General features: G+C 37.8%; 1 protein-coding gene across 1 annotated transcript; it reads left to right on the top strand.

Moving 5' to 3' along the window:
• The first annotated feature begins 3,342 nt into the window (after window positions 1–3,342).
• Window positions 3,343–25,455, top strand: ccdc3b (coiled-coil domain containing 3b). Its single transcript, XM_083534689.1, has 3 exons — window positions 3,343–4,124; window positions 12,793–12,967; window positions 23,872–25,455. Exons 1-3 carry the CDS (start codon window positions 3,679–3,681, stop codon window positions 24,154–24,156), a joined length of 906 nt encoding a protein of 301 aa, XP_083390815.1. The 5' UTR covers window positions 3,343–3,678; the 3' UTR covers window positions 24,157–25,455.
• Window positions 25,456–26,078: the final 623 nt, after the last annotated feature.

The following is a 26,078-nucleotide window of genomic DNA, read 5'->3' as shown; positions in this document are numbered from 1 at the left end:
AAAAGTTTTTAGATTTATTAATACTTTTTTATAGGTTTTAATAAGACGGACTAGTCAAGTTCACAAATAAAAGTTAGAAAGAATAAATAAAGAATAAATCCATGCCAAATTCATGTAGATGATTTGAGAATTATGCTGCCTAGAACTTCCTTATAGGAGGAAAACACATACTATGCACACATTGGATTGCTTTGTAAGCAAGTTGATGTTGCACATTAGACTGCAATATGTTCCTCCATGGATACATATCAGTGGTGGGCCATTAGGTCAAGCAAGGCTTTCTCTGCTGGCCTAAACTCTATTTCACTGACTTATGTTTTAATATATTTTTGTTCATGAATATGTAGTGAATTATTCCCAATAGTCTATTTTTTTTCATTTCATAGTTTTTCTCTCTGGTGTGCTGCTTTAATTTTAGGTTGGAGTTTTTATCCATTCAGATTTCAGCCATCACATCACATAGTACTGTAAGGCCTGCAAAAATGAACAGCACAGGCTCTTGGAACAGTAGCTTCAAATCCATGTTGTTTTAACAAATAAGATTTCAACTTGGTTACTTTGAGGCTCTATAGAAGGCATTGAATCACGTCTTTTGATTGAATGGTCAGAGAACACACTAGTCAGAGATATATTTGTGTGGATTTTATAGCTGTTTTATTCCACAATGGCTGACAGAGGGGAAAATTATTTGGCCGCAGATATACTAATAAAGACATTTACAATATGGACTTTTCAGGAAAAGCTGGACATCATGAGGAAAAGTCAGCCAAACAGTAAAACAGTTGTTAGACTTTTTCATGAACCATTTATACTTTTGCGTTTTCTTTTCTGCTGAATTTACACAAAACCACAATTTTGCCCTCATTTTAAATCCCCAGCAAAAATTGAACAAAACAAACAGGGTCATTTTATAAGGTTAATATTGATGCTTCTACTAGAGATGATATATGTTAAAAGAGACTTTTTTAATTTGTTTTAATTAGCCTTCTTGCTTTAGTTTAGTAATTCATTCATTAATTCATTGCATGGGATAACTGTCTGTGATGCAGCGCTCTGGTGTACTGCGCTTCTGTATAATGTTGATGGTTTTTATAACCATGGTGTCTTAATGATGGTAATACTGTGAACTGATACAGGCAGAACAGTACAGTTGTTTTACTATTCATTAATTTGGCATGATTAGACTCTTGTATACAGGGCTATTGGAGGCCTAAATGACATTCTGCATCAATTGTAATTCCATAGATGCACACCATGGTAAAATAAGATAATAACAATTAGAATGAAGCATCCAGTTTCTCTGGAATCCATTTCCACTAACTGTTCTGAAGAGCACTGCAGTTACAGTGCATTCTTACCGGGCCACCTAGTGGCTTGAATGCCCTGAGTAAAAGCTTGGACATACAAACATGTCGCTTTTATACTACAGTGTTCCTGGTTAGAAAAATTGCATTTGACTACAAGGTCTACTACATGTAGCTGGAATTATTAAGCAATTCATGTGCAATTCTATGGAACTCGTATTTTGTGCATTATCATAATGCCTTAAATGTGTATCCTATACTATACACTATACACATGAGGTAATTTACAGTTTTTGGGAAACATTTTGCTGCCACCCAGTGGTGGTTCTTCAAATAAAGAAATGTTAGTCGCTGAGTGTATAGTTAGTGTTAGGAGTAAAATATTAGGACTAATATTTCAATTTTAAACACCATTATTGGATGTGTACTTCACATTCAGATTCACTCTAATATTAACTAATTAGTTGTAGTGCATGTTTTAGAATAAATCGTGTATAGTGACTATACACTCAGCGACTAACAGTTCTTAAATTAAAGAACCACCACAAGGTGGCACCAAAATCTTCCCCAAAAACTGTAAACTACCTCATGGTTAGTTAGTCTTTGTTTTTCTGAAGGTGTAATGGAAAAGCAGGACTAATATTTCAATCTTGAACCAATCCATTATTGGATGTGTACTTCACATTCAGATTCACACTAATATTATCTAATTAGTTGTAGTGCATGTTTCAGTATAAATCTGAGCTGCTCTCTGTGGGTTTATCTTTGTCATTCCACAGGCTCCAGTACTATTTATGGCCAGAAAGTCATGGGGCAGAGGTTGAAGTGCCAACAGACAACATTCCTCAGAGACTTCACACTCACACAGGCTAAACTATGCCTGCCCAGTCATGTTAAGTAAAAATGTACAGCAAATTTAAAGCTACTGATTTTCCACTTGATCCTACATCTTTTACCTCTTGATGCTAGGTCTGCTCCAGACAAATCTGATTCACACCATCATGTAGGCAAAGTATGTTGGTGACTGAGGGAGAAAATAGATGAAGCATTATTCATCACATTACTGCAATGCTGAACTCTACATTGCACAGTATTGCATTTTGAGATTTTGTACTCTTTTTTCGAAGGTTGTGTAATAATATGACCGTCTTACAGTCTTAACATTGAATTTTATAATCCTAACCTTTTTCCTGAAAAGATAAATCTCATTCTTAGGTGGCACTAAGTCATGCAGATGTAACGACTTCCTCCAGGTACTACCGTCTAGAAATTACCTGTAGACCTTACCACTTGACAAACTCTGTAATCCAGAGCAGGAGGTTTCAGGTTGTTGTTTCTTTCTGCTTACATGCATAAGTATACCTATCTGAGTGCAACACATAAAGCTGAATGGATGAGTAGATAGATAAACATAGATGTAGATCACAGAACATCACTATAGCAGTGGAATTATACGATCTGGTAAAAATGTTTGTGAAAACTACATCCATCTGTAAAGGCAGCATTCCAGTAGTTATTTTACTCCAACCTCCTCAAATCACGTCTTTGTGGTCCTCATCTGTGCACAGTACCATTCTGATGCTGGTAACTATTGGGTTCAGTCTAAATAAATTGTATTGCTACAGCCTACAAGTGTGTGCTTCCCTCAGCAGGATAAAGAACCGTATAATGTATAGGTGTGATTCACAAACAGGAACATTAAAGCTTATTAAACAATGCTATTATGTATTCATTAGCAGAGTGGAAGAGGTTGGATAGATTCGGTGTATTCATGGCACCACACCACACATATTTGTATCATAAATCCAGGATTAATCTCAGTTTAAGATTGAACACAAGCATACATTATATGCTCATTCTCCTTAAATGGCTGACACATCTGGAATGGAAATGCCTTTGAGAGTTCCAGAAACAGCTTTTAAGCAAATATATTGCTTTTATTTGGAAGTGTGTTTCATAAACATTTAATTTTTTTTAACTAATTTATTGCAGCATTCTAACAAAAAAGTTGTGTATGCTCAATCAAATGCGTTTTTTTTTTTTTGCTAAACGCATTGGATGCAAAGACGCACTGCATTAATATCACTTGTTCTCCTTGTTTTAATGCAGGATCATTCATGCATTCGATTAAGGTAGCCTTAAGTGTGGTCTGAAATCTTGTACTTTAAAGTGGGACGGATTTTAAACCTGGATTGAAACTGAGATTGCCAACCAAGCCGTGCGTAATGCCAGATCACAGAGCGGGGATGGAGAAAAGAAAAGCAGCAACTTGAATGAGCCTCGTGCAGCCTGATGTTGAAGGTTCAGAAACTTACACTCTGACAACCTTCTTCCAATATCATCCCTCACGCCGAAACGGTTTCCATGCACATGGATGCTGCGCGCTGTGAGTAGACCTGGTTTTGCGTATTTGCGTATTTGGAGGCTAGCGCGCTCCCGGACACGGTTCCTCGCGATGCGTGCTCTTGCGACGTTCGGGTCCCTGCTCGCGCTGTGCGTGATCTCGGCGCGCGGATGCCAGCTTCCCCATGACTGGAGACCGCAGACGGAAGCGTGCCGCGCCGAGCTGGCGGAGATCATCGTGTTCGCCAGGGTGCTCGCGGTGCACGAGGACGCGCACGGCGGCGCGTACAACTACCTGCCGTGGCAACACGAAGCTGGACTTTTCTTCTCGGCTGAGATCGAGCTGCAATGCGACCAGGCGTGGGGCAGCATGCTGGAGGTCCCCGCCGGCTCGCGCTTCAACGTCACCGGCCTCGGCTACTTTCCATGTTACTCTTACAGCGTGGTGGAGAACAACAATTACTACTTCTTCTTGAGGTAAACTCAAATGCCAGTGTGCCATTAGACTAAAGATGGGACAAGGGGCATCCCAGATAACAAATTATACCTAATGCACAGGGTGTGCATCTATTCACATACATGAACCAACTTTTCATCCATGCTTTTGGCCAGTTTGGTTTGGAAACTTATCAAAAGCACGTTGCTCCTTTTTTAGAGTTTACAACTGCTCAGGCATGTATAATTACACACTCTACATCTACTAATAATTGGCTGAATTGACTAGTGTCTATTAACTTACTGTCTAAATCTACTATATCTACAGTATAAGTCCACCTACTGCATACAGATGAGATGTTTTTTCATGGTTTCCTGTACTGAAGAACAATAAACACCTTATAATGAAGATCCAGGGGAGGTGATGAGAAAACAAAACTCCTGTGTTGTCTTTAGGTAATGAAAAATGCCACAAAAAGGAGTAGACTGGATCGTCTTACAATGGGTATAGTGCATATGCCGATAGATAGATAGATAGATAGATAGATAGATAGATAGATAGATAGATAGATAGATAGATAGATAGATAGGTAGATAGGTAGGTAGGTAGGTTAAAGGAATACTCCAGCATTTACCCTAGACAGGATTTTCAGCAAGTTTCCCTGAAAATATTCAGGAGAAATTAGAGACCACTTTTTCAAAAGAATGAATTGATGGGCATGGGTAAACACAGTAGTAAAAGCAGAGATATGTGAAATTAGCAAAAACATAGACATCAGAACATCAGACATAGTATTTCTTTAAGTAATAAGTAAAGTTAAATCTTTAGATGTGCAGGGCTCATGTGTTTTTTTGGGTGGGGGGTTGGGGGGAATGATGTTCCACTACAATTGTAATGCAGAGGTTTTGAACTTCAGTAACTGAACCCCACTTCCAGCGCAACTGTTCCAACTCATGAGCTAATCCAAGCCAAGTAGTGAGCCCTCTGTAAGTTGGATCAGGTGTATTAGGGAAAACTTTAAACTCTAAGAGAGCTCTACATTTGAAGTTGAGAACCCATACCCCATTGTTGGAGAACAGTATATATATCAGTGTTCATTTGTTGTGTCTGGCCAGCATGAGACTCGGTTTGTTTAGAAAGACTGTGATCCAACAGGCAGAGAAGCGACTGGAGGTCAAGCAACTAAACTAAAGCAGCTGTGTGGGAGTATGACCAGCATGATTTTAGAAGAGAGTGAAAAGTAAAAGAAGAAGAAAAGAGAAAGAGAAGAAAAAAAGAAGAAGAAGAAGAAGAAGAAGAAGAAGAATAGGAAGAAAGAAGAGGAAGAAGAAGGTGGTGTTACTTTGTCAGGGATTCCATTAAAATACTTATATGTTTTGGAATCTCATGAAAACTGACCTTTGAAAGAGATACTTAGAAAGGTTCCCCAAGGGTTATTTAAATAAACATTGATTCTTTCTTTCTAACATGTTTTGAATTGGACCACTTCTATCATAGAAACAGAAGAGAGAGAAGGTGAATAAGATATTTCTCTTTTCCTGTCTTTATGTCAGATCCTGTAATCCATTCCTCTCATGGGATAAAAGGTTCAAAAATGGATCATTTTAGGAGCTGCAGTAGAAAAACTTTCTTTCACAGTGTGAAAAAGAAAGTACATCCTCTTTAAATTCTATGGTTTTACACATCATGACAATAATGATCATCTAGTCCTTAGCAGGTCTTGAAAACTAAGTAAATACATTCTCAGATGAACAACACATGTCATATTACACGGTGTCATTATTTATTTAAAAAAATAAAAGCCAAGAAGGAAAAAAAACATGTATGTAAAAGTATGTACACCATATGATTCAATATGATTCAATGTAGCACCACCTTTAGCAGCAATAACTTGAAGTAATCCTGTAATTCTGTATGTCTTTATCAGTCTCTCACATCAATGTGGAGGAATTTTGGCTCACTCTTTTTTACAGCATTGCTTCAGTTCATTGAGGTTTGTGGTCATTTGTTTAATCACAGCTCACTTAAGGTCCCACCACAGTATTCCAATCGGGTTATGGTCTGGACATTGACTGGTACAACGATCCTGGTTTTTTTCAGCCATTCTGTTCTATATTCTCTGGTGTGCTTGAGATCATGGCCCTGTTGCATGACACATTTTCTCCAAAACTTTAGCTGTCGGATAGATGGACTCAAATGTCTTCAGTATACTTTGGTATACAGAGGAGTTCATGGACGCAATGACTGCATTTTGCCAAGGTCCTGTGTCTGTAAAACAAGTCCAAATTATCACCCTTCCACCACTGTGCTCAATTTTTGCGCCAATATGCTGTGTCTGGTTTTTGCCAAGCATGGAGCTGTGCATTATAGCTAGACATTTCCACTTTGGTTTGGTCTGTCCAAAGGACATTGCTCTAAAAATTTGGGGGATTAGGGCATTAGATTGACAGAAATGTTAACAGTAGTGACTCATACCTAGGAATAAAAGTAAAAAAAAAACCTAAAAGGTTATTTGAATCGTTAACAGTTTTACAATTTTCTAAAATATTTCTCGTTGGCCTTTTTTACAATAGAATAAAAGACATGTATGAGAGGAAAGAAATGTGTGCTCATTAGGTAGGTTCTCGTCTTTGGAAATATCAGATTGTGTGATGCTTTGACCAATGGCCATTGGCCAGTACCTTCGGACATAAACCTAGAAATAAGGTTCTTTGGATGTCTATTGTCTACACTTTACAAATTGTTCTGCCTAGACATTTTTCTAAAAGAAAATAGAGAGAGGCATAGTGGGATGGATATTTAAGTATGGTCTTTGTTTACAGTTTGTGCACTTTATATAACAGTTTGTGCAGTGCGTTGATGTTTTTCTACCAAAAAAAAAAAAAATATATATTTAATTGTTACTTGGTTTGATAATAGTTTGATCCTTCCAAAATACTTTTTTTTTGAAAGAGGAACACTTTTACACAGAGTCTGCCTTAGATGAACAAGCCAAAGAACCTTTAAGTGTTAAACCATATAATGTGTATTAATTGGCTAAGCACCCTAATGTTAAATGGATTATAGTAAAAGATAAAGAGGCAAAAAGTATTTGCACTTTATTCCTTTGGGTATTTAATCATAGCTATACTGATTCACTTTTTAAAGGCTTGTTGGAAGCGATTTACGTTTTTGACAGATAATGCTTTGTATATCTTAACAACCAGACTGTTTTAGTGGTGTTCAGCATCATAGGCACACTCAAAAGCCCAATAAATCGAAGTGGGTGATACTTTTCTCCCACATGTAACACTGCCTAGTGTCTCTCAAATATCTCTCTGTCTCTCCTCATTGTTTTTAATGGCAAACACGTATTGAAATTGGTGAAGGTAATCAGCCATTTGACTGTAAAAATGCCAAACACAGCTGTGCTCAATGTGCATGAAAAACATCTGTATGTGAACACCCAATATTTTCACAATAAAAAAATGCAGAATGAAATTCCCCACCAGCTGTATGGCTTTAGCTGTTAATGGAAGCCAGGTATTCAAGTCATTAAGAAAATGTACTTTATGGTTTATATAAACTAAACTCCATGAGATTAAACGAATGAGGCGCATGTATAGTGTATCTACGTATTAGAAAAATAGATGACATGGTGGAAAGAAGGGTAGTTATTTTCTCAATTAATAACAACAATGCATACACTGACAGTGGCTTAATTTTCTTTTCCTCTTGTTCACCCATTATTGTATCAAGTTGTTTTTTTGCTCTTTTTACATTAAACTGGTAGTTCTGGGCTGAAGGAAAGTTTCTAGCCCAAGTTTTACAGCTGAATCAGTTCAAAAGAACATTAACTGGATTTCATAAAGATAAGAGAAGGGACACGTTAATACTGATCCTTTTCCTATCATAAAGAGTACAGTTAAAAAACAAACATCTGTGGCATTTCAGTAAATTTAATAACAGAGAAAAAGCATCTCCTGACAGCCTTCAGGCTTCACAAAACATAAAATAGCAAGAGAAAGCACAAATATAATCTGATGTCATCATTTCCACTGTACTGTACTGCACTGGAGGATTAGAATTTCGTGTTCATCTTGATTGTTGTCAATCACAAGGCTGTCGAAGTGTTTATGTCACGTGGCTGTATCAATTTAACACAATGGATTTTTTTCCCTTTAAAATAGTCAATCGGTTGAATCAGATAACTATACCATCCTGATGATTCAGGGTTTAATCAGTTACGTTAACGTCCCTTAATTCCACAGTAACAGCATCACAGTGAAACATGTGGCTCCATATGTGGAACAGAGACTGCCAGAATGGATGCCAAGATTCATGTACAGCTAGAGGGTGAAAGATCTAAAAAGACTCATGCGATGTATATCTGATTTTAGAGCCTAAATTGGGTTTTGAATTGGCAGGATTTATTGGAAATGTTTGAAACCCATTATATAATGAGTAAGAACTAAAGCCTAAGGTTTTAGTCAACTGCTTGTCTGTCCTGGAGAAGAGTTTTCATGATCAAAGTTGTCTATGCACTTCAGCTTTCATATCCACATCATTGTCTGCACCACCACCCAAGTTGCACCAGATCATTTCCTTTAAAGAAACAGGCTTGTACAGACAGGTTAGGATCCACCGCAATTTAAACGTGCAGATAACAACAACAACTGCACGTGATTTACACCTACTGTATATCAAAGGAATTCCAGGCCAGATCACCTTCGGGAGGTCGCTAGCCAAGTTAAACCTTGAGGGGCGAAGTGGTAGAAGGATTGACATGGTGGCTGCTTTACTCATTAATTTTGACAGGGTGATGCATGAACCAATTTCTTAGAGCCAAACCAGCCTCAGAGCTAGGGCCTTGTGTTGTTCTTCAAGGAATTTTTCCTTTTTTTTTATGGACGAGCTTGGTCACACAGCTACGTCCCAGGTTAGTACTTGAGTTCCAGCCCAAGATCAACAAAGATTTAAGTCCAGGAATGCACATTTCAAAGTGACCTTTTAATCATCTCTGTTCTGATATCATAAGGAGAACACAAATGCACTCTTGACCTTGACCTGAAAGGATCATGTAGTATAAACAATTAGACAGTCCAAAGGATGCTTTCCTTAGTGGACCTGATAAAGAAAACTGAGGGGTTTCACAAAAGTTATCTCCAGAACCCTTTTTTAAGAGGGCTTATCAGGAGCACATTGAACAAAAGAATGCATTGTTTTCAACATTTTACCCCATTAAGGCCATGCTGAATCAGCAAACCAGTGTTGAAAAATGTAAATCCTCCCTCTAGTTCTCTCTTGGGTTCTTCATTTCCTGCAACACTCCAAACTGCAGCCGGCAAAGCCTGCCATCAATCAATCATCAGTCTTGGTCCTCTGGATAGGACCCAAGAGATAGAAAGGGGGAAAGTAATAGCCACAATGAGGCACAATGTTTAGGACAGCTAAACATCCAACCCTGCTTCAACTTGTAGATGCTGAAAAAACTCTGCTCATGTTTAAATTAAGGGTAAGATTGTGATTTTGGGTTTGACTTGTCTTGGCATGGTCATAGTGTTAACTTATGTTATTTCCTTTTTTGAAAAAATTACTTCTATTAACCTTACAGAATCTGAAAGGCATGCCTCCTGTGATATACACACAGTTGGCTTAAACATAGAGCCTAATATATCAAGGTCGCATATCTTAATCCTAGTTTCTCTATCCCAAACCCTAACCATAAGCTTCCTTAACCATAACCAGCAACCATACACTTTAATTATGTCCAATGCAGTGGATAAATGTACATTGTCAATTTCACATAGTATGTCATTGTCCTACTGTGGTAAGATAGTATATGGTAAGATTACACCACTCAATTTATATGCAATTTTTTGTTTGTGTGTGTGTGTGTGTGTGTTGACTAAAAAGCAGAAACCCTAACCTAAGCTTTCAGCTGGATTAAGTTTAACAGTACAAATCTTACAAGTCAAAGAACAAAACAAAAAAAAAAAAACAATGCGAAAAGCCAGAGAGGCAGAGCATGGAAATGTTAATCGAATCAGCATGGATACTAAGCTAAACAACATTTAACATGGCAGGGCCTTCCAAGCAAGGGTGCCGAGTTTTTAATATAACAAGGTGAAAGGTCATTTGGACTGGTGATTGAAAGTTTTAAGGGAAATTCAGGCCATAGCATACTCACATCTGGTGAAATCTCTATGGAAGCTGTAAAGACCCTCTTTGCTAATGCATACCTGACACAACCATTTTCTAGCATACCAGGCATTAATTGAAGTCGATTTGTGAAACCCTAGAAGTTTTGGCAAGGAATTAAAAAGGGTGGAAGTAAACAATATTATTTGTTACACAACACATTTTGTCCTCATCCCATATTGCAGCATTTGTTATGCAGATGGTGAATACACCAAGATATAGACCACAAATCCAGTTCACTGTCATTTTAACACTAAATGCATCCAAACCCCTTTAGCAACCCAACCTTTTCTTCTAGCAAGCATGTGTTTACTGAATACTTACCATTCACAGAGCATCACAAATGTTTTATAGTTCTTTTCCCTTTCAGCATCGACTATCATTCGCATTTCTTTTCAGACAGATGTATTTGTGCTTGAGCTTTACAACTTTTGTCTCATAAATTTTTAGCACATTATGTCCTATTTTTAAAGCGTGTTGCCATATTAAAGTAAAGCATTTGTGGGAATTTTTCCAGCCCCTTTCACGTGTCTTTATTGAAAGGAAATGAATGACACATGATCTAACACATATTTGTCTAGAGTGGAAATAAGCTTTAAACCTTGGCATTGTCTTGGTTTTTCACACATCATAAACATGCTTAATGAAACGTATCAGTTACTTTATGTTAAAAGAAAAGCTATGTAGTATTACCAGAAGTAAGTTAAAAAAAAATTGTTGATACAATGCTTGATTCTGATTGGTCAGAAGATCTGACAGTAGTTCCACCTGCTAGGGCTATATTAATTTGTTGGTTTTGAAACATGATGTAACATTTAAAAACAGGGATTGCAGCAGGAACGTCCTTATGTATGGATTACAAAGTGTGTAAAGGTGATTTTGTAAGATGTACAGTTTATAGAGCATTTTTATGTATAGTCTTGAATTTCATAATTTAAAAGTCAGAGGTAAAGACATTCCACTTAAGGAAAGTCTTCTGACTAAAAGTTTACCTACTGAAAGAAACCTCCTGTTTTCTTATTAACATTTTAACATTTCTTCTTAGTTTGTTTAATCAGCTTCATAAATGAGTTAAACACTTGTTGTTCAGAGATGCCAGATTTATAGATGCTACAATGTAAGTATAATATATGTAGCAATGATATTTCTTTCTTATTTTAAATTTTTTTATAATCATATTTTAGGCAAGTAAGGAGGATACATAAAAAAGAATGCTCACCTCTTTCATGGTTTTCTCATAGTAGCATGCTTTAAGTGTTATGATATTTTTATCGCTTAAATAATGAACCATACATTTCTTAACTGACAATTGAACTAGCCTGCAAGACTAGATCATAGGCAAACAAAGAATTGTTCAGGATTCATTCCAAATGTATGCCAACCAAACGATTGATTTTGAAAATTTAAGCTAGAAAGAGCTTTCGGGATCCTCCAGAGGTAGCTGCAGGTTTTGAGGCTGAAAAATTTACATTTCTACCAAATACAGTACACACATTAAGTCAATGTATGTGAGTCAGGTAGACTGGAAATGTATCTTTAGGAGTCCATTGCACTGTAGTTTACAGCCAAATGATGAATACGCTGTGCATGCACACAATACTTCAGTGTTTTCCAAAACAAGCAGAAACACTGACCAATGCTAAACATGACATGACACTGTTTTTGTTTTCTCAGCTGGGGTACGATGTCATCCCCCAAGAATAAAGTAAGACAGTACAAATGTAATTATAGCAATAAAAAAAACATCTCTGTTGACATTTTCCAATAAGTAAGCATGTTACATCATATTTGTACAGAGCTCCATCAATTCCTTATTCTATATCATAACTCACACTAATATGGTTGCAGTCCTCCAATATTAGTAAAACAATGTTTTTCTTTGTTGGGTTCATTTCTTAATGATTACACTGTCATCCTTGTGATCAAATGGAACACACACACTTTTTTTTCCTGTGTCTGCTCATGGCCACCTGCCAAAACTCACTGGTAGAATAAAAAGAAGAGTTGGGTTTTAATAGAGGGAAAAGTAAAAAAAAAAAAAAAAGCTTCTCATTTTTTCTACCTTGTGCCAATGTAACCATGGTTTTGAAATTAATATTTATCCAACCACTTTAAGAAATCTGACAACAGACCTTACTCATTTCCCTGATGCTGTGTAAGTCTACTTGAGTGAGCGTGTGAAGTGTTTTTCTAAAAAAGACAGCTTGGGACTAAATCAAATTCTATACACAGCTAGCTCAACTGTCAAGCAAAAAAACAAAGAAGGTCTCTGAAGGACGGTCGCTATAATCTGATTGGCTTTGACATGTTATCTGATGTTATGACATCAAATTAATAATTGCTAATTTTTTCTTGCATTATAAACTGTGCTAGATTTTTGGCAGAGGACATTAAAAAAAACAACAGCTATACCGTTCGAGAAGTTTACAAAATCAGTTTCCATGGAGACAGAACAAAGAGCACAAACCATCTTTACCTCATAGGTAATATGATTTGCTATTGTTTTTTGTTTTTTTTTACCCATTGAAGGATGGATGAAAATTACAACATCATCCCTCACGGAGTAAACTTTCAGGACCCCATCTTTCCCGACACGCCGGAAAACCACCGCATGTTTGCCAGCCTCTTCCAGTTCTCCAACTGCACAGCCGGGGTGCAGGTCCACACGTACACCCCCGAGTGGGAGGCGCAGGAGGACAGCCGGGTAAGCATTCGTCAAACAATCGACCCCGCAATTACAAGTATGAAAAGCGTCATCACTCAAAAAGCCATAATAAAACCCACTTGTACGTTTACCTTAAACACAAAGTCTCTGTAATCTAATCTCTTTAAATGTTAAGATGATCTCATGTCATTCATGAAAATTAAGTTTATATAATTTGAAGTCAAAATTACCTACTGCTTCCTCCGTCAACTCGAGAGTTTAAAAAACTCTCAGCGCTTAGTGGCCTGGCTGTTGCAATCTCTAAATCCCTGCTAGTGTATGATTTCCTAACAATGTGCTTATGTTTGTGGATAATTATATACCACACTGAAGTGGATATATGCCCAGTTCATTCAATTTGCAATCAGATACTGGATTCCTCAGCCGAAAGAACACTTACACACTCTGTACAGACAACAGCAGACAGCATTTTAAATGACCTAAGAAAAGTAATTTCATGACAGAATTGACTTAATTAAAGAGCAGTTGTTTCCTCATGGTTGCTAGCATGCTAGTTCAGAGATCACAGTGTAAGGAGATAATGAGGAGGCATATGATTAAATGCCATAATAAATTCACTTCAGGTAAAGAAACAGACCCTGTTGTGGATATGAAAGTGACTCATTTCAGCTTACAATTCTTTATATGTAGACATAGGCAAACGTTTTTTAACGGACTAGGAAATAACACTACATGCACTACATGTACTAAATAATCTGGACGCTTCTTCTAAAATCAAACAAAAGTATATTTCTCTTCAGAAACTCAGAACCACATTATATGGACAAAAGTTTGTGGACACCTGAATATTCATAAGTGCTTTTTAAACATCCCGTTCCAAATTTAGTCCAAATTAGCTGTTATGATAGCCTCCACTTTCCTGGAAAGATGTTCTGGTAAATTTTGGAGTGTGCTTATTGAGATTTGTGCTCATTCAGCCACAAGGGTGTTAGTCAATTCAGGTACTGATGTAGGGTGAGTGGGATGGGGGTGCATTTCAACAGTGGTGGACAGTAATGAAGTAAATGTAATTTGTCACTGTACATAAGTATCTTTTACAGGTATATGTACTTTATTGAAGTATTTCCATTTGGGGGGAATTTTACTTTACCTTCACTACATTTTAAAGTCAAATATCTGACTTTGAACTGAACTACATTATGTGAAATCAGACTCTCTTTTTTTTTTTTTTATGAGCGGATAAAAACTTCACTGGTCCAGCACACAGCAAGCCACCATATAGCACTTGTTTTGATTGCCTCTTGGTGTAATCTACTTATCACCAACATACAGCTCAGCATCAGTTTAACAGCAAGCAGAACATTTTGAGAGGAATAAATGATGAAAGAAACCCCTGACTCTACTTTGCCACAAAACCCCTGCCTTTTTTAAGTATTTGAAAAGAAGGTTTTGGGCTCATGATTTTGATTTTAATAGATAATCAGTGTTTGACTCATGAATATCATTCTATTAATGGATTGGTTAGATTGTGCTAAGAGTAACATTAGAGTATTTTCACATAAACTGACTTGATTAAGATTGAGACAAAAATGATAATGGAAACATTATAGACATAATAAACCATAGTACTTTGGATTCTTAAGTACATTTGAAGGCAAATACTTTCGTACTTTAACTCAAGTGAAAAGTTAAAGGGAGCACTTGTACTTTTACTGGAGTCACATTTTACCTACTGTGTCCCAACTTAACTATATGGTTTGTGTACTTCGTCGACCACTGAATTTCAATTTACCTCACGCGTGAAATCAGGATTAGGTAAGAATAGCAGGTCACTCAAGATCTTCCAACCCATGCAAACTATATTTTCATGAAGCATTGTCATGCTGGAAGAGGTTCAAGACTTCAAGTTCAAAGTGAAGGAAAAGTTTCATGCTACCGGATCCTACAGACATCCTATAAAACAATTGTGTGCCTCGTTCTTTGTGGTACCAGTTTAGGGAAGAACCACAAATAGCTGGAAAAGCCAGGTATCAATTATAGCTTTATACAGTAGCAAATTTCAAAATACGTTAATGTAAAGTATGTCTCCATTTTTATTGTTCTTGCAATTCTCTGAGACACTGAAATGTCTTCCATGAATTGCAGTTTCATACAGCATAGCCTCAAAAACTATTTAAAGCACACTCCCTTTCAAAACACACATGTGCCTGCAACAGCCTTACAGCTTTACTTGTCGATCCTGCTGATTTCCAAAATACATGTATGAAAATAACACTGGAGAAAATGTTTACAGTTCAACAGAACATAATTTCATTTAAAGGCAAAAACCTGCTACTTGCAGGGAAATATTACAGCAGTTGCACTATAATCAGCAGTTTCTACATTCCCATTGACATGCTCTAGTTAATGTATTTCAGCATGCCTGATTAAAAGGATTAATTACCATACAGGCAACATGTTTTTTACTTTTTTATGTCTCATTACAGGCAAGGAAATGCTAAATCTCTAGGGATCTTATTAGATCCCAGATAAAATAACTAACAAATCTAACAAAATCGCACCAGTGTGGTTTTCTCTCCTCAATACTTGTAAGCATGTGTATGCGCCTGAGCTTATGTAAGCATCCTTTGGTGACCATGGTTCTGATCATGATAAGGAATCACAAGCTGTGGGTTGTGGATGACCAACAAAACCAGGACCTGTGGCTTTTGCTTGCTGAAAGATATCGTATGGTGTTTGTATGTTGATCTCTGTATACTCGAAATAGCTTTATATTCAACTTGGCCACTGCATAAAGCATTAAAGAGAAAAAAAAAACTCACAGGTTATGTCTGGGTCAAGGTCTTTGGAGCTTTGGAAGTAATAATCAATCAGTCTGAGTCTGCACTTCTTAGTCTTTTATTCTCCTAGAAGTATGTTATGCTCATAAATTATTTGTCATACATTCAAATCTTGTTTTACAGCCACTTACATTATTTCACTTACTGTACATTAGTTCTCGCTGTGGCTGTACATTTTTGCGTAGTTCTGCAACGCTTACTCTCTGATCCATGTCCATGTCCTATGCTGTCTTTTTTTTGACAGAAATTAATAAATCACAACATTCCTTCCTATGACCTTGGCATTTTTAACTTGGGAGCTGGTTTCAATCAGGTCCTGAACTTTTGTGAAAGCTTTCTGTCATGGCAAAGCAATGAGAGCAGATTAGGTTACATTAATGAGTTGGTCTGGGTTTGTGTCAGCGATCATATGGAAGGACGGGGAACAGCAGACATTATTTGCTTTCATATGTAATCGCATTCATATTTTTGTTGAAGTCAGAGCCAAGTTTTGCAGAAGGCTACGTATGCCTCTTGTCCCCTTGTTTCAGCTTTCATTAAGACAAAGTTGCTTTAACTGATACTGATAATGACTATAATATGAAAATATTTTGCTACTTTTTCCCATTTTGTATGTCATTTTGCACAGTCTACCCAACAAAAAAATTAAAACGGGAGGAAAAAGTACATAGTCATCAAGAAATGTTCATAGCCAGCGGAAATAGCTTCAAATTAAAAAAATATTCCATTGAAATGTTCACATACCTATGAGACAGGCTGTCATGAAGGTCACTGAACAGATTGAATGCACAGCAGCAGTGTGCTTGTACAAAAAGCCCCTGTTTCAAGTGCAGTGGACAGTGTCCATACAGTTCATATGAATTACAGGCTCATAGATACCGCTCCACTGACATACAGATGTGTGCTTATGCAGCTGGTTTATTATTGTATTGTGTTGTTTTGTAGACTGGTCATACCACACATTATTCACAATGCTGTAAGCGCATTTCCTCATCCACCTACATATGGTTTACATTTATTGAAGTCACATATTTATGTTGGAATACCCCAGATCCACCTCCTAACTACAAAAACCCCAGATGGTAGCAATACAGAAAGAGCTATGTAGGAAATCTCAGATTAATAAGTCATTAGGAATGACAGGATCATGTGAGACCAAATTTAAATTTAGCTTACTTTTAAACGTTTCCATTGTCATAAAACCTTGTAACAGATATATGAACAAATATAATCTATACGTTTATATTTAAATATAAATTAATATAATCTATACATTTCTGGATATTTACTCTGTATTTTACACATTCTGATCTACCACAATGATACAATCTACTAGTTTTATGTACATACACTATATGTACAAAAGTATTGAGATGCTTGCCTTCTCCAGCTATATGTGTTTTTTCCCCCACAAAGTTATCACGAAGTCTTTATCTAGTAATGCAAAGGCTGACTGAGATAAATTATTAGGGCTGGTCAGCATAATGTAAATGTAAATGTGAAGACATTAATGGTGTACATGTAGGTACTGTAGAAGACATGTGGTGAATATATACAGCGTCTTCACACTTGGAAGAGAGCTGAATCGCTGGCAGCACTGTGCCTGGACAAAACCGGATCAATGCCCCTGATACTGATAAGGTTTTTTTAGGACTCAAACAGTGGTAATCTGGGATAGTAACCATCTGGTGATTTGTTTCTGATCCTATTATTTTGACTGATCTTTACCACAGTTCAGTTCTACCATTTCCTTAAATTTTAAGGGGTGTCAGTAATTTATTTGAGGTTTATTTCTCAGTAGATGAGCATTTTGTCCTCAAGGTTGATGTGCTGAAAGTGTTGGATTTGAATGAGTTTGACAACGGACAAATTGTGACGGCTAGACAACAGGGTTTGTTTTGGCAGCAAAAGCGGGACCAACACAACGTTATGCAGGTGGTCATAATGTTAAGCCTGATCGATGTGTATATATATATATATATATATATATATATATATATATATATATATATATATATATATATATACAGTGAGGAAAATAAGTATTTGAACACCCTGCTATTTTGCAAGTTCTCCCACTTAGAAATCATGGAAGGGTCTGAAATTGTCATCCTAGGTGCATGTCCACTGTGAGAGACATAATCTAAAAAAAAAAATCCAGAAATCACAATGTATGATTTTTTTAACTATTTATTTGTATGATACAGCTGCAAATAAGTATTTGAACACCTGAGAAAGTCAATGTTAATATTTGGTACAGTAGCATTTGTTTGCAATTACAGAGGTCAAACGTTTCCTGTAGTTTTTCACCAGGTTTGCACACACTGCAGGAGGGATTTTGGCCCACTCATCCACACAGATCTTTTCTAGATCAGTCAGGGTTCTGGCCTGTCGCTGAGAAACACAGAGTTTGAGCTCCCTCCAAAGATTTTTTAATGGGTTTAGGTCTGGAGACTGGCTAGGCCACGGCAGAACCTTGATATGCTTCTTACAGAACCACTCCTTGGTTATCCTGGCTGTGTGCTTCGGTTCATTGTCATGTTGGAAGACCCAGCCTCGACCCATCTTCAGTGCTCTAACTGAGGGAAGGAGGTTGTTCCCTAAAATCTCGCAATACATGGCCCCGGTCATCCTCTCCTTAATACAGTGCAGTCGCCCTGTCCCATTTGCAGAAAAACACCCCCAAAGCATGATGCTACCACCCCCATGCTTTACAGTAGGGATGGTGTTCTTGGGATGGTACTCATCATTCTTCTTCCTCCAAACACGTGTAGTGGAATTATGACCCAAAAGTTCTATTTTGGTCTCATCTGACCACATGACTTTCTCCCATGACTCCTCTGGATCATCCAAATGGTCATTGGCAAACTTAAGAAGTGCCTGGACATGTGCTGGTTTAAGCAGGGGAACCTTCCGTGCCATGCATGATTTCAAACCATGACGTCTTAGTGTATTAGCAACAGTAACCTTGGAAACAATGGTCACAGCTCTTATCAGGTCATTGACCAGCTCCTCCCGTGTAGTTCTGGGCTGATTTCTCACCTTCCTTAGGATCATTGAGACCCCACGAGGTGAGATCTTGCATGGAGCCCCAGTCCGAGGGAGATTGACAGTCATGTTTAGCTTCTTCCATTTTCTAATGATTGCTCCAACAGTGGACCTTTTTTCACCAAGCTGCTTGGCAATTTCCCCGTAGCCCTTTCCAGCCTTGTGGTGGTGAACAATTTTGTCTCTAGTGTCTTTGGACAGCTCTTTGGTCTTGGCCATGTTAGTAGTTGGATTCTTACTGATTGTATGGGGTGGACAGGTGTCTTTATGCAGCTAACGACCTCAAACAGGTGCATCTAATTTAGGATATTAAATGTAGTGGAGGTGGACATTTTAAAGGCAGACTAACAGGTCTTTGAGGGTCAGAATTCTAGCTGATAGACAGGTGTTCAAATACTTATTTGCAGCTGTATCATACAAATAAATAGTTAAAAAATCATATATTGTGATTTCTGGATTTTTTTATTTAGATTATGTCTCTCATAATGGACATGCACCTACGATGACAATTTCAGACCCCTCCATGATTTCTAAGTGGGAGAACTTGCAAAATAGCAGGGTGTTCAAATACTTATTTTCCTCACTGTATATATATATATATATATATATATATATATATATATATATATATATATATATATATATATATATATATATATATATATATTCTACTTTATTTTTATTATTGTATAGTGTTGTATAGTCTGGCACACCACACAGTACCCACTGTGTTGAAAGCACACTCCCTCCTCCATCTACATATGGTTCACATTTTTCCAAGTCACATATTATATGATAATACTTCAGATTCACATCATGGCTACACATAAGCCCAGATGGTAACACTACTAAAAGAACTATGTAGGAAATCTCAGATTATAGGAATGACCACTACATCATGTCAACTACATTTAAAATTCAGCTTACTTTAAAAGGTTTTCAGCTAGATTTGCAATATATATTATACCCGTAAAGTACAAATCACTGGTGTCAAAAACCTTGCGAGCTGATAGTCACTATTTCAACAGCCTTTATTATGTTCTAATGTGAGCACAGTTATCACTTAATGTGATCTACAAATCAGATCTAGGAATATTATATAATGTGTCTTTACTGCTACCACAGTGATGTGATGCAATCACATGATCTACACATTTAGTCTACCCGCAGTGGTTAGTGACATAACATGAACTTTCTGTTCTACAGTGATGATGTGATCCACTGATGTGATTGACAAATCTTGATCTACAATAGTGATGCGAGCTACTGTGATCTTCACCTCTAATACAGTACAACGTGCAGTCTGCATATTATTATTTATACGTCAAATCACGTGATCAAACACAAGGGTGTAATCAATGATCGTGGTCTACTACGGTGATCCACTAATCTGATCTGATATTTTTTTATCTACTACAGTAATGGGATATACAAATATGATCTATATGTCTGATTTGCCAGAATGATGCAGTTTATGCATTCTGAAAAGTGATTTGAGATCAAACAATGTGATCTACCACAGTGATGTTATCCAATGTTTTCATCTACACATTCTAATTGAAGCTATAAATGCGGTCTAAAATATTCAGAGGAGACACAGTAATGTGATCTATTAATGTAGTTTATATATTCTAATCTAACTAATGTTACCAATACATAATGATCTGCAGTGTTAAAGTGATCTGCGAATATAATCTGAATAATCTCATATATATTTATATATATAAAAACATGCTTCTAAGGTTCCAGTGACCACTGTTTTTGCCCCTCCTCCCTCCACGGATCTTCCCACTTCATCCTGGCCTGCCTCTGGATAGTGTCCTCTTCGATTGGAGGCCACTCTGTGCAGCTGGGGACGGTTTTCATCATTAATTTTTATTTTTATCGCCACATTATCTGTGTAAAGCTGCTTCGGGACAATGTTTATGGTTAAAGCGCTATACAAATAAATATTTATTGAATTAAATTGCTTTTAGGGCCGAAGTTTACCAATCGTTTGGTCTTGCCCTCTCACCCCGCACGTTCACAAAGTGTGTGGATGCGGCCCTAGTCCCTCTGAGACTTCAGGGCATCCGCATTCTAAACTGTATTGACGATTGGTTGATTTTGGTTTAATCAGAGCACTTAGCGGTTTGGCTATCGCCATCGAGATGTCGTTCTTGCTCAAATGAATGAAACTTGGGTTACGGCTGAACGCAAAAAGAATGTGTTTTCTCCACTACATAGAATCACTTACTTAGGCGTTGTGTGGAATTCAACCATTATGCGTGCTCAGTTGTCTCCTGCCTGCATTGTGAAAGAAGCTGCTCTCCTTGAGGGCAGCGTATATCCCGGGCTACCTAACCAAGGCTCTGAAGCACTTCCTTCCGGACCTCAGAGGCCACCATGTGTTGGTCTGTTCGGTCAACACCTCTGTGGTCTTTTATATAAACCAGCAAGGGTTCTCTCATGCCTCCTGTAATAGCTGGCAAATCAGATCCTTCTGTGGGCCCAGGGGAAGCTGCTCTCCTTAAGGGCAGTGTATATCCCGGGCTACTTGAACGAGGGAGCAGACGCCCTCTCGAGGCAAGGGCCGGGACCTGGGGAATGGTGACTCCACCCTCACCTGGTGGAGCAGATCTGGTAGAGTTTTTTTCAGGCTCAAGTGGACCTGTTGCAACTCAAATGATGTCACACTGTCCCCTCTGGATCCCCCTTTACCCCAGCCTGGCTGGATGCCATTGTCCAGGTGTGACTTTCCCCCTGTCACGCTGCTCCTGGGAGTTCTGAAGAGAGTTTGCGAGGATGGAGTCCGTCTCCTCCTGGTGGCCCAACGGTGGCCAGGCAGACCATGGGTTAAAGACCTGGTAGCCGTCCTTTAAGAAGAGATCTTCTCTCTCAGGCAGGGGGCACAATAGTTCACCCTCACCCAGAGCTTGGAGACTGTGGCCCCTGAGGGGGCAAGGCTCCTAGACTCTGGTCTCTCCACCGTTGTGGTAGAGACCATTCTCCAATCCAGAGCTCCCTCGACGAGGAGGTTGTACACTGCGAGATGGCGCCTGTTCATGGCATGGTGCATTCTGCACCATTTGGATACAGTTAACTGCCCGGTTGCCCCTTCCGGTTGGTTCCAGTTGGCTCCTTCCACCCTAAAAGTATGCATGTATGCCATTGTGGCTTATCATGCCCCTGGGGCAGTCGCTGGGTATAAACCCGTTGGTGATGCATTACCTAGAGACTGAGATCTTCGGCACGACCTAGAGTGCCTGCATTGTTTTCCTATCTGAGCCTCCATTTGAGCCTTTGTGCGAGGTGCATTGGAGGTTCCTCACAGTCAAGTCTGTGTTCCACCTGGCCATTTCCTCTCTCAAGAGAGAGGGGGATCTTCAGGCCCTCTCTGTGGCCCCCTTGTTTCTGGAGTTTAGTGGTTTACTGGTTCTGTAGGGACTGGTAAGTCCGGCATTATTGGACACTCATTCCCAAAGCGTTGTTGAAGCAGCTTGAGTTACCGAAGGGGATCGTCTCCAGGTTACGTATGTACACACACACACACTGCTGGCATCCCTGTGGCTCTTCCTACCCTTTTCAGAAGCTAGTGCCAGCTTCACTAATTTTATTTATTTATTTATTCATAGCTTCCTGGTCGTGATGTCACCCCGCCGGTGACACCACGCTTTCCATTAGGCTGAATACAAAAGATTAGCGTTGAGAAGTGTGAAGTGTGTAGATGCTTCGTTTTCCCTAAAGTATGGAACATTCCGTAGCCACAGACGATTAAGCAAAGCTGCCATAGTTGTGGTTCAAACTGGTTATCAAAACCAGCAGTGGCTTGCACTCACTCAAAGAAAGATTGTTCGTAATTAGAGACAGATACGTATAAATTAGGAAAACCTGCTGGCTTCAAGAAGATTTCCCACAATACCAAGTCCCATGCTAGTATAGTAAAACATAGGAATACCCCCAGTGGTTTTTCATTAAACCTTTTATAAACTAACATGGTTAAAGTGCTCTTTCCAAAATTGCAATAAAGTTGTGTTGATGTTATGATGTAAAGAAAATGCCTGGGGAGGCGAATGGTAAATAATTAAAGAGAGCATAATAAATTATGCCATTTATTAAAAGCTGTTCATTAATTTCACCTCACAGGCAAAAGGACATTTCATAAAATAAGTTATGAACATAAACATAGCAGTTTATGGTTAACAGGCTTAAAAATGAGACATGAGCAAAATGAGCACTCAAAGTCATATCCTGAATACTATCAACCGAACTTGCACTGTTTAAACTGATTAGCCGAGAAATCGGAAAGAAATAAAGGGCAGATGTTATTTACTTATTTTCACATCACGTGTGAATGTCCTATTTTGATTGAACAAATGGTGTTGATTACATTTCAGCACAGCTCAAAGAAATGTTTGGCAGCACTTTGGAGATGTTCTGTGAGGCGGCATTTATTTTGCATTTAGGAAGGAGTCTTCTGTGTTAACAGTTTAAGCTGTAATGTTAAGGTTTTTTTTCATTATGAGAAAGTCTTCCGGGCAGAATGATATGCACTTTCTAGTTGTAGCAACCTGCATTTTTTCCACCCTTGTTAACTTCAAGTCATATTAACTTTATTAGAAAGTAGAAGATATAGAAAGCTGTTTATAGCACTCTTAGCATTAGTGATAACAGGAACTTACTTGTTTTGCTTAAATTATATTACAATAAAGGATGAAAACAAAGATATGTGTCTTTAACTGTAGCATCGGAAAACTGCTGTGGTAAATTTGAAAAAAAAAAAAAAAAACTTTAAAAGGTACTGTTTAAAAGTCCAATCAATTTCAGGGTGATACTAGTAGCTCCATAGCATCTTGGGCGGTATCACACCACCTTGTTATTAAATACTGCCCTATAAATGTGTGCATTGTGTTTTATTCCTTACATGGATCTCAATTGCATCATAAGCTGCCATTTCCCTTAAGGTTTTAAATATATTGTGCTCTTTATATTATTTAATTTTGTAGTTTATGCAAGAATTTACAGTTCTCTTTTCCGTATATCTTGTTTACACCTACACCTCTTCCTGTCTCACAGCTCCTGTGCTCCACGGTGCAGAAAGCTCTCTTTGAGGAAGAGGAGAAGGTTAAAACACTTTCTCAGAAGGTTAAGGTTCTCGAGAAAGCCAACAACCACCTGAGGGACAAAGTGAAGAACCTGAAGCGTTTGCTGAGGCTGGCCAAACGGGAGACCAAGGATCAGACGGTGCTTCTCAAACAGCTTCATGAGCCTGATCCAGAGCTTCCACATAAACTGCAAGATACTACCCCAGTCCAGAAAGCTGGTAATGGGAAGATCCTGCCTAGGAAGCTGAAAAACTAGAAAATTTTGTCTCATTGCTTCCAAGCTGGGGAATTTTGCCTAAGTACTGCCGGCTACACAGATGTAGGTCTGTGTATCCATAAAAGTTTCCATAGACTAGTATGATAATGGATGTAATATGGAAGGTCATGGGCTATGTATGTACGTCAGGATAAACAGAGAAAGGAAAAGATCCAAAGAATATGCATGTGCATCAGGCTAGTACGTCATGACAAGTAATGTTAATTATCAATGAATGAATATTTACCAGTTAATTTTTCCAGATCCACATAGGAGACATATTACCAGGAAACTGCCAAAACACAGTTTTAGACATTTGCAGATTCGATCATGGTTAGAGATCAGCGTCTTCAGAGCGAGAATCAGAACAAAGCAATAAAAATCAAAGTCAAAGTCAAAAGTTTTACTGTCATTCAGCCAGGTAACAGGGTGCAAAGCAGTATGAAATAATATTCCTCCAAAAGCTCCAATGTGCAGTTGAAACACATAACAGTCAACAGCCAAGGGAGGTAACAAATAAAAAAACAGACAGCAAACTAGACAGTAACGAAAACAATACACATAGATGGCACAATAGACACAAAAATATGACATATGAGAAATATTAACCAGTGGATTATGAAGTATCCTATCCATTATATAAGTCAATGAGAAAACACTCCAGTTCAAGTAAGATAATTTTGAAAGTTAGGGTTAGGGCTAGGGTTCAGACTCTCAGCCATTTTTCAGTAGACAGCCATCAGACTGATGTTATACCTTCTAGTTCTGCATTCATGAATGTCAATTTTCACAATATTTTACCATGTAAGGTTAAAATTGAACTGTATTTCTGTATATTCTTGATACATGGTGCTTTTGACAACTCTGGAATGTTACACTACACTCTTTCCAAAGGTCTTTCAACAGTTCTTCTATTATTCCAATCTGTTTAGTGTTTCTTATACTTCTGAGTGAAATAGTTAAACTTTTTTTTGTTTTCTTTTTTTTAGATATGCAATTAGGGTGCTGAGCACTCCATAAATAGAACCACTACTCGGTATGGCTTATCATAAGGACACATTTTAGTATTTAGTGAACTGACAATTTTCTTTGAAAAAAAAAATATGAATTTGTAAACAATATTGTTTTTCATGTATGTTTAACATATTCATAAGCTTTTATGTATGTTATTAAAATGTAAAACATTTTTTACTCAGTTGTATGTAACTGCCTAATGTAGAGCTAACAGCTTTTACACCACACCAGCAGGAACTTGTTTTGCAGGCAATAAATAGGACTATAAATTAATTTGTAAAAAAATATGCTGTGTCATTCTTTACTAAATAAATGATATAAAATATAAGAGGTGGGTTATAAAGAATACAACATTCAGGGCTTACTGAGGTCCCATCATTCTGACATTTGGGGATCTGGATGAAAGCTGTTTTCAGTTCTACACTGATACTGTATATCATGATACAGTATGTGTAGAATATCATTTTGTAGTGGAATAACATTTGTTTCCATGTACAGATCTCACACTGAACTAGCATTTGATTGATAACCCTGTTGTCCATTGGGTATGTTTTAGAGTTTATAGGGTAATTTTTATGGTCATTCCATTTAAAGGTATACAGTAGAATTAATAGCATTCTCAAATAGCATTTAACAGTACAGAATCCATAGTGTTGTGTAAGAGGCACTGTATCAATGCAGGTGTAGGTAATAATTAAATAATTTGGATGTTTGTGTGACAGGAAACACAGGTGTGTGGAAAAATCAGTAACCCGGATGCTGTTGTGGGTGTGTGATTTTAATGATTTTTGGGTTTATGGCAGCCATATTTAAAGGCAAAGTTTTTGTTGGGAAATAAAATCAAAATTAGACAGTGTCCTGACACGTCAATGTCAATAATCGACAACGTGTAGATAAAAACTTGCCAG

Source organism: Silurus aristotelis, assembly GCF_946808225.1.
Source record: "Silurus aristotelis genome assembly, chromosome: 28".
Taxonomy (NCBI): domain Eukaryota; kingdom Metazoa; phylum Chordata; class Actinopteri; order Siluriformes; family Siluridae; genus Silurus; species Silurus aristotelis.
The sequence above is the reverse complement of the archived record's forward strand: the minus strand, read 5'-3'. Positions and strand labels throughout refer to the sequence as shown.